This window comes from Malaya genurostris, chromosome 1, assembly GCF_030247185.1.
Source record: "Malaya genurostris strain Urasoe2022 chromosome 1, Malgen_1.1, whole genome shotgun sequence".
Lineage (NCBI taxonomy): Eukaryota > Metazoa > Arthropoda > Insecta > Diptera > Culicidae > Malaya > Malaya genurostris.
This window is the reverse complement of record NC_080570.1, coordinates 78,144,721-78,157,990: the sequence shown is the minus strand read 5'-3', so window position 1 is coordinate 78,157,990 and position 13,270 is coordinate 78,144,721. Positions and strand designations below refer to the sequence as shown.

The following is a 13,270-nucleotide window of genomic DNA, read 5'->3' as shown; positions in this document are numbered from 1 at the left end:
AATCCAGAAGATTAGTACTGACCGAACGCCCGGGCATAAAGCCGTGTTGATCAACTGAGATGTAATGTTTTGTACGAGAGAACAACTCATTGCTCACTATTATTTCGAAGAGTTTTGAAGCAGCAGACAAATTCGTTATACCACGGTAGTTCCTTACATTGTTACGATCACCGGTTTTGTACACGGGAAACATATAAACTGCTTCCAAATTATCGGGAAGATTCCTTCCTCAAATGATCTGTTGAATATCAAGCAGAGAGGAACGGCTAAAACAGTTGTACAATTGCTGTAGACTGCTGCTGGTATACCATCAGGCCCGATCGAGAATGAACGTTTCAATTTCTTTGCCGCTGCAACAACCATTTCAGAAGTAATATCGAAAGTGTCGATGTGCACTAAGTTCTCAGGAACATCCAACGCTGCAACCTTAGCTTCGATATCAGATGCAGTATTTCCAGCAAATACCGAAGCAAAGAACTTTGCAAACAAGTCGCAAGACTCCATTGTTGATTTGGATACAACACCATCGTAACAAATAGATGAAGGAACTGATGAAGATTTACGTTTAGAATTCACAAAATTCCAAAAATTTTTGGGATTCCGGCGAAGATCAGTTTGTACCCGCATAACGTAGGCTTTGTATAACCCCGCATTCAACCTACGTTAGGCAACTGGACTAAATCGCTATGCGAGTCCGGCAACACGGTTGGTGCTTGTTGAGTCTCAGTAATATAGGTGCAAATTTTACCATTTATCTCTTCTCTGCAAGCGGTACACAAGAGAATAAGCTTACCTTGGGTAAAGGCATCTCGCAAACCTCTAGTGTTTATGCCACAACAGTTTTGGCTGATGTGCAAGTAGGCATCACAGAAGCCGCAGCGCATCGGTTCGATGTCGTTCACATCGAGTTTACATTCGCCGCATTGTTTTTTATCCATCTTGTTGTCTCCACTGCTTCGTGATACACGGATGGTAGATAGCGAGACAGTAAGAACTTAACGAAGCCAGATACAGATGAGAACAATGAAGTTGCTTGGCGCGTAAACGAAAACAAATAACCAGGCACTTTATCAAAAATGACACTGGGATTTCTGGCTAGATACAACACAACCAGGTGGTATTTCACGCTAGGATTGTTCCGAAGAGTCTTCCAATAACGATTCACGGGTTCTCGGTTCCGAAACGAGAATTTAACAATGATAATTTTGAAATACTTATTGCGCTCAACAAAAGTAAACAAACTCAACCTTAACACTAATTACTAATTAATTCGCTAAACACAATAACAACGTGCACTATGTGGAACATGAAAACATCAAGTACAATATACCAGCAAATATGGAAGATAGTGCTAGAGAAGTGCGTGTGCATGATCTACCCTCAAGCATCTGTGATCCTTATATCGCAAAACTATGTCCCAGTATGGAGAGATTCCATCGAAAAAGAAAAGTGGAAGAACTTTTTCACCGGTATTCTAAATGGCGTACGTTTGTTATGCATGCGTTTGAAGAAGGCTATACCTTCTTGTGTGATTTCCGGCTAACATACAAGAATTCCGTGCAAATCATTTGTTACCTATGACAATCAGCTGGCCACATGTCAATATTGCCAAAAAGCTGTTCACTATGGTAAGCCATGAGTAAAACTGGACAAGAAGACATTTGCACCAAAGGACAACAGCGCGCCCTCTACACCAACCCAAAAAAACAGGTCACCCGAAACAGCCATCAACAACATTGAAGCATCCTCCTCAACAAAACCTATAGTCGCAACTCATGCAGAAAAAGGTACACCAGTAGCAGCTAACAACGCACCAACACCTGGACAAATAAAAGTAACAACGATGATTCCAACAACAACAGTGACGCCAAACCAATGGATGGGAGCGAGAATAGCGATCCACTGCTCCCCCTTAAATTGTTGGATGGCAATGAAAACGTTTCTTCTCCTAGGAAAAAGATGACAACTAGATCCAGCCATAAGAAAATATAATGTTTTATTAGTGGTAAAAGGCCAATCCTAATAACAAAAAAAAAACAATTCGATAATTTTGCAATACTGCTATTATAGCAACGCAAAATTTCGAAGCGAATGTAGCTGTTTTCATGTTACCCTTAAGGTGAATGGCTAATGGATTTCTTATATCAGATGAAATGAAGTTGAGAAGAACCAGTACCGGTGAGAGAACCGTTTCCCTATATACAAAATCAAGGAAAAGTTTAGCACTATATTTCAAACTCAATCGATATACAATTTAAGAATTATTTTCTTGATAAGCGTTAAAGGATTTCTTTCTATGTGTTCTATACTCTTCGTCGTCATTATGACACTCTTTGAAGCAACTGTGACAAAATAAGTCTCCTCCGCAGCTCATGCATCGAACATCAGCATTTTCGTTACAAATTGTGCACCAAGGTAGCTCTTTTAATTCGGATGGGTCCAATGGTTCGGGGATATCTTCGGTGCTCAACTCATCGTCAATATTGCTATGATTTTTGGCGTCGATTGCTGCTTCTTCTATATATTTCCTGGTTAATGTTTCGATTGTTTCATCTTCACTTTCTTCCTGTGCTATATTATGTGCCGGATTGATTTTCACATACGAGTCGTCTTTCAATTGAGCTAAACGCTTTCCAATTTCATCGATCTCGGTCAATCGATAGTTGCTCACAGCATTAAGCATGTCCTGCTCTTCGGTAAACTGTTTCATTATATCTCTTATCTGCTCCTCTTGAGTTCGGTTATCTTTTTGTAATAAAAATCTTTTATTAGATTCAGTGTAATCCTTATATTCTATTCCCTTTAATTCAGCGAGTCGTTTTTCTATATCACTTACTGTTGCTGCCGAATATGTAGATTCATTTCCATGCGTCTTTTCTTTCAAACACAGCAGCCTCTTTCGAATTTGACTGTCCACATCTGAATCATTGGTAGGTCCCATGTGAGCAACTGTTGGTTTTATCACACTACTAGTACCCGACTCAATCGGAGCATCTAAAATGTATGATTCGCTGTAAATAGAAAAGTTTGCAGATACTTAAATGCTGAAGTAAACTTATAAATGCACTTATGTCGTTTTCGCTTGAGAAAACTGAGACTAACCCTGGGTAGTTTCATCAAACAAACATTTTTCACGAAACTTTGTTGGGTTCGCACTTAACAACGGAGGTTTGAGCAAACCTGATATAAAAACCAGGTTCACTACTGAATCGATTTTTAGTTCAACAACGTTAAAACTAGGTTCGAAACTAGCTTCAAACAAACGGTTTAACAGCAGTTAGGATAGAAACTGAGTTAGATTTGACATCAAGCGAAAACGACATTAATAATTACTTTTTACGGTCACTGCAAACCTCAATTTATTTGACAATTCAGCCGTACTGTTTACAAGTTCGCAAGGCAACTTGGTTCACATAAGACAGACATAAGGCAAGGCCCATGGAGGAAGTAATGCTGAACTGTCAAGAATGAGTGCTTGATCATTCACGATAAAAAACATAATTAGGTTTTGCACGAAAATTACATAACCTCATAAAATGAGCCGAATGAACATCGTTTGACAGCTATCAGGGGTTTGTTTATATGTTCATTTCGCATCATTCCATTCAGTTCCATGCTATTAGGTTTTAACCGTCACTGCTAACCTCAATCGGATAAACACATTTTGACAGTTCAGCAGTACTGTTTGTAAATAGTTTTTTTTTGTCTTTTGACAGACGGATGAGACCGTTCACGGTCCATTACGCCTAAATAGAGTTTAAAAACATTTGTAGACGATTCCATTCGCTTCGTTTTAAAGATTTATTGAATAAAAGTGACTAGTTGCGAAGTATAGAGATGATTGTATTAGATGTGCTCGTCGGATTTTTTAAAATTTGTTGGTAAACAGTACCGCTGAACTGTCAAGGATGGCTGCTTGTTCTTTTGTGACGTCACGATAAAAAATCTAATAAAGTTCATGTTTGACTAGTAGTGGTCGTTAATTTGTGTATTACGTACTTCATATTTGATACGTATATCATAGATTTACACCCCACACCACAACAATAAAGATGGTACTATTTCTTGCACTTACAATGGGTAGTATGGATATCAATGGATACAGTTAATTTTGAAATGATGAAGGTAACAATATTCGTAGATCTTGTTCTGAACAAAAAATAATATCGTAGACTTTTTTTTGGAAAAAATTGATAAATTTTGCAATGTACACCTCTGACCCTGTCAGCTTGGAGCGAAATTAATCTTCAGTTCAGCAACGCCATCGCACGGCTCACACTCAACATATCATGTCAGTTGTATTGGTGCCTGTACTGTTATTTTGGCGCGCACGAATTTGACTTTTTGACTTTTGAATCCGCTAACATCGCTCGGGCCTTTTCGACCAACGTTAGATTTAGTCGTTCACTCAGGCCGTTTTGCTGAGGAGTATATGGAACGGTCCATTCTATTTTAACTCCTTTGCTTTCACAAAAATTCAGAAATTGTTTATTTTTATATTCTCCTCCGTTGTCGCATTTCAGACGTGAAAATCGCTGTCCAAATTTCGCGGTAACCCAGGCCTATTTGAATATTTTGAAATATTCCATCACCTGATCCTTGGACTGCATCAGATATACAGCCGTAAAGTGACTCCAGTCATCCGTAAATGTCACAAAATATTTCTCTCCTGACAGCCCAACCGACGTAACAGGACCGCGATCCGCGTTTACCGATCGACGAAGAAAACGGTTATCTTGTTTGCTTACTGACAACGCTCGATTCACATACGATCATGTCGCGATTGTCACTTGCGAAATTCACATTCATTCCCGACACCATTTCGTTTTGTATTAGTTGTTTCAGACTATTTTCATTGAGGTGACCGAATCGTCGATGCCACAGTTCTGAGTTTTTCCGAATTCGACCGCACGATAACAAAGCATCATCAGTCTTTTGCTTTGCAGTGTAAAAATCAAGCTCATACAGTTTATCTTGACGAAATACAGTTTATCGCGACGATTTTTGAACCGCGATATACTGTAGCTCTTCCAGATTCAAATACGACACGCATTCCGGCTTTTTCGACCTTCATCACCAAAAACAAATTACAACGCAATTTAGGTACGAATAAGGCATTTTCGATTGTACAATCAATTTGTTTACCATTAACTACCGATATCACATTCACTGTGCCGATATGTTCTGCAATAATTGTCTCACCGTCTGTTCGACACAATAGAAACATAATAGTGGACTGTATTATCAAAGTTTAACTGATTCACGGATGGATGAAGGGATTTCGGACTTTTATCACTAAATCGATACAGCGTATGAATTTGTACACTCTTTGTCTTTAATCGGCACAAGTCTCGGAACATTGGAAGTTTTTTACAACCGTAATACTAGTCGATCTTACTCAGCGTAGATAGTCAGGAAAAAAGAGAGCTATATCTAGTATCAATCTGCTTTTATAATCGCAGAAGCCACACAACCTCAAGTACAACTTGTCTAACCTTTATTTGTAGTCAAATTCGATGTTTCCTCGAGGGGTCGTCAATAAAATTGTTGTGATGTAATTGCGTGGATTCTGCTCGGCACCTTGTTGTGTTTTGTACATACTCCCCCTTGTTGAAAGGTAGCTTTCAACACTCAATTTTTCTTCGGGACAACTGGCTCGGCGACTTCACTTAATTGTTTCGTCTCGTTGATCGCGGGCACTGGAAGACTATTATCGCTTATGGGTAGAAAGCTTAACCTGGCCAATGACCGCGTGTATACACCCTTTGAAGTTTTTACTGCAACAACTCGCACAAGATTATCGTCCCCAGGAAACAGTGTTACGATTCTGCCCAAAGGCCACCTCTGCGGTGGTACGTTATCTTCACGAATAATCACTAGTTGCCCAACTGCTACTTCAATCTTAGTATGCCATTTAGAACGCTGCTGTAGTTGATGAATATAGTCAACGTTCCACCGATTCCAAAAATGTTGCACATAGTGTGTGATTCGATTCCATCGGGACAACGAGTGTAAATTACGATCAGTCAAGTTGGGCTCGGCAACAGAATTTAGTGGCCGAAAGATGAGAAAATGACCAGGCGTTAAAGCACTAAAATCGGCAGGATCGTCAGAGAGGGCACATAACGGTCGAGAGTTTAATGTAGCCTCAATTCTAGTCAAAATTGTGGTCATTTCCTCAAAAGTTAATATGGCTTCTCCAATTGTGCGACATAGATGGTGTTTAAGCGATCTTACTCCAGCCTCCCACAGGTTCCGGATTTAGCGAAAATTATTTAAAAAACCTTCAAATAGGTGAAGTATTTTGCCATGATGTCCTTTTGCTGAAGTGTATTTAAACGCTTAATGTGACTTTAAATTGTCAACATGTTTTCATGAAAACCGTCTGCAGCATTCTTCGCAATTTTCAAATTAGCATTCTGCATATTATCTTTAAGCAATTTGACGCATGAAGCAAGGACGTCTAATATATAAAAATAACTTTTTGTGTATAATTCAATTCTTATTATAAGTGTTGTATTTAGAAGCAAGGATCGTTTATCGTATCAAAGAACGCTCACTAGCAACTCTTCACACGATTCAATCAGTGCCATCACAGATATCATGGAAGCAATAAAAAACCGGCATGGTTCATTTAACCATAAATAAATTACTTAATTTATGACGAAACATAAAATGGACACCAGTGCGAGAGCGAATTTCTCTCGATGACCTGTCTGAGAACCAAAGGTTCCCAATTGTACGTGATGGGTAGATTTCCCCCCAGACGGCTGGCTATGTCTGCTAGCCATTTTTGCCAGAATTCCTCACAAGCGGGTTAGCACGCTGCTGTGGGCAGGTATGCCAGGACATTTTTGTTTAAATCTGTTGCTGATTCAATAATTTATTTGGATTTGGCTGGCTCCAACTATACACAAAGAAAATTTTGACCGGGCTTCTTTTTCAGTGAACAAAAAAAAGGTCGCACCTCCTTAAAAGAGGCCAAAACCGTGAAGATCTAGTGAGATCTGACAAAATCTGGGAAAATTTGTAAAATCTGGCAAAAGATCTGGTTCGTTAGTGTCTGGCAAAGCGAGTAAAATCTGACAACCTGGCAACGCTGGCTGTGGGAATTCTCTCTGAAGCAACAAACGGTCACTTATTCTCGGGGTTGGTAAACGACTGGACAATGCGCAATTTAGGCCCCAATGTGGTTCATAGCCTCTTGTCCAGTAACTCCTATCCCTACCTCCCTGCGGTGCCGGCTGGGGTACGAGTAACCATAGGAGAGATCGGGTAACCAACCCCGGTGGGACCTTGGTTGTATGCTGACAGGGAAGGATGGGGGGACTTGCTTTCTCTTTACAGAGAACAAGCCTACCCGAGCGTCTTTTTCGCATGTTGGGGCGGCTCGAAACATCATCTGTTCTCCATGTTAGGAGCGGCTGATTACCGTCCTTGTGTCAGTGTGGGACTCTAAACAGTGCTGACACGATGACCCTCCCGCGAGAAAGGAGGTTGGTACAGGCCTAACAAGTTGCCCGGAAAACACTTGTTACGCATAATCAAGGAAGAAATACGACTTGGAATAATCGGCAAAGATCTACACGACGAAATAAGGACTACGATTGGAAGCTTGGCACATGGAACTGCAAATCGCTTGGCTTCCCAGGATACGACCGAATGCTGCATGATGAGCTTCAAATCCGCAGCTTCGATGTCGTAGCACTGCATGAACTTTGTTGGACGGGACAGAAGGTGTGGAAAAGTGGGCATCGAGCGGTCACCAGCTGTGGAACAACCAGCGTTCTAGGAACGGGATTTGTAGTGTTGGGCAAGATGCGCCAGCGCGTGATTGGGTGGCAGCCAATCAGTCATAGGATGTGCGTATTGAAGATCAATAGTCGTTTCTTCAATTACAGCATCATCAATGTGCACTGCCCACATGAGACGAGAACCGATGACGAGAAGGAAGTATTTTAGGCGCAGTTGAAACGAACCTACGACAGCTGACCACGGCGGGATGTAAAACTTGCCATCGTCAACATGAATGCTCAGATAGGCCGGGAGGCAATGTACAGCCCTGTGATCGGTCTGAAGAGCCTGCACGCGGTAACAAACGACAACGGTCAACGATGCGTGAACTTTGCAGCCTCCCGAGGAATGGTAGTTCGAAGCACCTTCTTCCCCCGCAAAGATATCCACAAAGCCACCTGGAGATCACATGATCAACATACGGAAAATCAAATCGACCACGTTGTCATCGACGGGCGATTCTTCTCCGACGTCATCAATGTCCGTACCTACCGCAGTGCCAACATTGATTCTGACCACTACCTTGTCGCGGTTTGTATGCGCTCAAAACTATCGACGGTGCACAACACTCGTCGCACAGGAACGCCGGGACTCAATCTCGAGCAGCTACGTAGCGTTCGTACTGCAGAGGAATACGCGCAACAACTGGAGCAAGTGCTAGCAACGGAAGAGCAGCTTGGCGCGACGACTCTTGAAGACGGCTGGAAGAATACAAGGTCCGCCGTGATAGCACTGCTGCAACCGTACTTGGTACGAGGTTATCGAATTGAGGAAATAACTGGTTTGACGGCGAATGTCAGCAGTTGGTCGAAGAGAAGAATGCAGCAAGGGCGAGGATGCTGCAACATCGCACTAGAGCGAACGAGGAACGATACAGACAGGCACGGAACAGACAGAACATGGCTTTCCTGAGGAAAAAGCGCCACCAGGAGACCAAGACCGCGAAGCGATGGAACAGCTATACCGCGCAAATGACACACGGAAATTCTATGAGAAGGTGAACCGCTCACGTAGAGGCTACACGACACAGGCCGAAATGTGCAGAGATACCAGTGATAACCTTCTCACGAACGAACGTGAGGTGATCGACAGGTGCAAGTAGTACTATGACGAGCCTCTGAATGGCGAAGCACAAGATACAGAAAACGACACAGGAATCAATCTGGGTGCACGCTCAGACGACGACAGATTCCCTGCACCGCGAACAGTTATGGATAAACTGACGTGATTGGTCAAAGCAACAATGGATAAAGTGATGTGCTACGTCCGAGTATCTGCGACGCTCTCGAGTCCCTTCGAATCTCGGAGAGGGCTACGGCAAGGTTATGGACTCTCTTGTATCTTGTTCAATATTGCCTTGGAAGGTGTGATTCGAAGAGCGAGGATCGACACGAGTGGCACGATCTTCCGAATGTCCGTACAACTTTTTGGCTTCGCTGACGATATTGATATTGTGACACGTAAGAACCTTGAGAAGATGACGGAAACCTACATCAGGCTGAAAGTTGAAGCTAGGCGTATCGGACTGGCCATAAATTTGTCAAAAACAAAATACATGAGAGGAAGAGGCTCTTAAGAAGAAACACTACGCCTCCCACCGCGAATATTGATAAACGGTGACGATATAGAGATGGTTGACGAGTTTGTGTATTTGGGCTCACTGGTGACCGCCGACAATGACACTCACCAGCAGAGAAATAGAGAGAGGTGTTTTGGCAGGGAATCGTGCGTACTTTGGACTTAGAAAAACCCTTCGATTGAGAAAAGTAAACCACCGCACGAAATTGACCATCTACAAAACGTTAATTAGACCGGTTGTTCTCTATGGCCACGAGACCTGGACTATGTTGGCTGAGGACCATCGCGCCCTCGGTGTTTTTGAAAGAAAGGTGCTGAGAATCTTTGGCGGAGTGCGGATGGAAGACGGAACGTGGAGACGGCGTATGAATCACGGATTGCAACAGCTGCTAGGGGTACCACTTATCGTACGGACAGCTGAAATCGGACGTATACGATGGGCTGGACATGTCATAAGCTGGCGACGAGCACCCATGGACCGAGTTATGTGGAGACGTATTTTTGATACAACAAAGGACACCCCAGGCCTATAGCTGTAAGGTAAGGTAAGGTTATTTTCGTTTCGCGATCCGATTCTTTACGGGCAGTTGATAATTGCGAAAGAATCATTTCACTATAGCCGCTTATTCTAACTATGTGCATATAACCTTTGTATAAGTTGTGTCTATGAAAATGTATATGAATGCTCCACACAAGGGTTTTGAATTATTGCAACCTAGTATGAGTATCATCAAGTCGAAGCATCGATTCGATTTTCTGCGATAATTGTCAGCTTGCGATTTTCCCTTGGTAAATTCCACACAGCACCGATCGTTATCAGACTAAAATTTTTTAACGGCCATGAAATACTCAGAGTATGAAGTGAAACGGAGAATGTAGAAAAATTCTCTCAACGTTCATGCATTGAGAGACACGAGTTCTTGTAGCATCTTCTACCGGATTGAAAAAGTTGTATACAATATAGAAAAATATCGAGCAGCTTCTGTCAAATTATCGGCAATCACCAACATTGGTCAGAAGTGTGCATCATATTGACTGAAGGTTTGGAAGGCTTCGAAACATGGAATGCAAACTCGAGTATTGGTAAGATTAGTAAATGTTAATTATTCATACAAAATTGAAAAACAAACTAAATACGCGTCGATTTCTTGCCAATTTCCATGGATTGAAAGTCTTTCTTTAATGTTTGAATCCATTTGATGCGAACATTCCATTTAGGCGGGGCTTTTCCATGGAACGGTGATCTCGGAATACGATTTTCCCTGTATACGAAATTTCGATTAGATCAACACCTCCTGGACTAAAGTTATTTGCATATATAAACAAACCACATGAAAACATATTTTTTCTGTAAACCAGACCGTGGAACTTGGGATGGGTCAAACATACAGCATACAGGTTCTGAATTCTAAAACTGATTTTGGGGATTTTCTTATGAAGCTGAATTAAGGAACTAAATTCTGGTTCAGAAGTCAGTTCTAAAACTCAGGTTTGGAGTTCAGATCTAAAATTCAGAATACAGTACTAGAATTAATTGCTGAACATCGTTCATCAATTCTAAAATTGAAGTCCCAAAATTAGAATTCGGTTCTAGAATTTATTACAAAATTCAGTTCCATGCTGCTGCTGAACGAATTTTAAAAAGGCACACCACAGTAAACTAAAAGGTACTCACGCCAATAATGTTTGAATGAGACTGTATGAATGATACAAGGGCATCAGTACATAACTAGATGAATTTAGAATGGGTTTTATCAGGGTGTGTAGATTAAAGCAGCTTTTTAAATATTAAGGGCCTAATTCAGGTTCATTTTTATGGAAAGTCAATCTGAGTCGAAACAGAATTGTAATTTCGATAAGAAAATCATTACGATTTTTAACTGGATTCCAATTCAAGGTCAACACAATCGATTATGGCTAGAGATTGGTTGTTGCTCTTGAAGCGGAGTCCACCTAGGAAACGTAATAAACTTCGTCACGAACTTCAGGCGCTTTTAATGGGTACAATTTTTGACTTAAACTGATTAAAAACTGAACGTGAATCGGAGGGGGAAAGGCTTTACTCTTACCACTTTGACACAGTTACTCCCTTCTGGTCATTTTTCAAGAGCTCGTGACACCGCAAACATATGGAATTGTTCTTGCTACCTTCCTTGCTTCTAAATCTTAAGCATTTTGAACAAAACGAATAGTTACAAGAAGAGCAACCATACTGAAAAATAGTACAGGATTTTATTATCAATAAATTAATATACGCCAACAATTACTTCTTTCGATAACAGTCCAAAGCGCTTCGTACACCCATTGCACGTCATTGATACATATATATTGGTTTGTAGTAACTACTAAAATTGTTACTGATTTTGATTTTTGAACCAAGAATTAGCGGTGAAAGAAAAACAAATAAGTGGTAAATATGTCTTAGACCACGACGTAAAATACACTGGTGGCGTGATAAGACAGTTTTGGTTGTGTTGGTAATTTTCTCACGAAATTAAGTATGGCGCGCCATGATTCAAGTACGTAAACATAAACAAACGACCAGTTCAGATCGGGATTTCACTTCTAAGCTACTCCAGTTGTCGCGCAGCCTGGCGAATTTTTGGCACTATTTGAAAAGCTGGACATTTTTCTTCAAGGGCTTGCAAGGTAACGTCGAAATATAGAAAATTTTACACACATCCGATTCTGTTCATTTCGTTGGAGGAAGGATTTGGCGGATCGAACTGTGGTATCTATTACAGTTATCATGAATAATGGAGTGATTGTGAAGTGAGTAGAATTTCAAATGCAGGTGATGAAAACGATTGAAACATCCCGGAACAAAACACCGAATTTCACTGTCAATATTTTCGCAAACAGAACCAACTCTAAATATTTTCATAAAAGCAACTCCCGGAACGTCATTTGTTTATGTTTTTTCTTCTTCACGTCTCTCTGTTATTCCAAAATAAAATGACAACCGCACTAACACATAGAAAAACGTGATCACCAGGGTATTTTACATCGTGGTCTTAGACAAGGCCTGACAATCAGAGTTGCCAGGTTATTTGTTCAAAATTTATCTGGATTTGTTTGGGTCTACTATATACAAGGAAATTTTGATCGGGCTTAATTTTCAGTGAGCAAAAAAATGACCTTGCCCCCTATCGTATAGTTGTATAGAGGCCAAACCCCGTAAAGAACTGGAAAATCTGACAAAATGTGGAAAATTTGTAAAATCTGGTTAGTTAGAGCGTCTGGCGAATCGAGAAAAATCTGGCAACCTGGCAACGCTGCTGACAACTAGCATCTTAAGCAGAGATGCCATTTATACAGATTTATCTGTATTATACAGATTTTTACTTGCTCATACAGATTTAATACAGAGTACAGATTTTACACAGATTTCCTCAATTTAATACAGATTTTTACAGATCTCATGAAAAGTAGAAAGAAAAAAATTGAACTTTTCTGTCTGAACTATCTTTTAGTATTTGATTCCAGTGGCGAGACAAAAGTCTATCAATCAATGGACAAATCACAAAATTAATATGGAAATCTGCTGTGAAAACCATTTATATTATAATTTGAAACCACTTTGACCTGATATTCAAGGAAGTAATGGCATCATGAAACTTTACTGTCAAACTGAGAGTTGTATGACCTGACTTGACGTTGCATATTGGGCGTTGAAATTTCATGTCAAATTATAAAGTCATCATTTTCAAACTAGATAAACATATGGAATTATAATTCAATTGTTGTGGATAAAAAAACTATGACATTTTGTTGTTGAATATTCTTGTGAGTGCGGCAATGAAACAACATCTTTTAGCATCATTTTGTTGTAAAAATTTCATTTTATTGTGAATACAGGTTAATACAGATTTTTTATACAAAGAAATACAGATTTTCT

At 40.5% G+C, this 13,270-nt stretch overlaps 1 protein-coding gene across 3 annotated transcripts; it reads right to left on the bottom strand.

The window, feature by feature from the left end:
- Positions 1-2,173: 2,173 nt before the first annotated feature.
- Positions 2,174-11,899, bottom strand: LOC131440534 (abscission/NoCut checkpoint regulator). Of its 3 annotated transcripts, XM_058611898.1 has the most exons (4): positions 11,640-11,899; positions 11,442-11,584; positions 2,837-3,011; positions 2,571-2,745 (listed from the first exon to the last, which is right to left on the bottom strand). In XM_058611898.1, the coding sequence occupies exons 1-4, from the start codon at positions 11,685-11,687 to the stop codon at positions 2,719-2,721; spliced, it is 393 nt and encodes a 130-aa protein (XP_058467881.1). In that variant the 5' UTR covers positions 11,688-11,899; the 3' UTR covers positions 2,571-2,718. The 3 variants fall into 3 exon arrangements, with proteins under 3 accessions (XP_058467880.1, XP_058467879.1, XP_058467881.1); XM_058611897.1 differs by having other exon boundaries at positions 2,174-3,011; positions 11,442-11,537; XM_058611896.1 differs by having other exon boundaries at positions 2,174-3,011; positions 11,640-11,893.
- Positions 11,900-13,270: the final 1,371 nt, after the last annotated feature.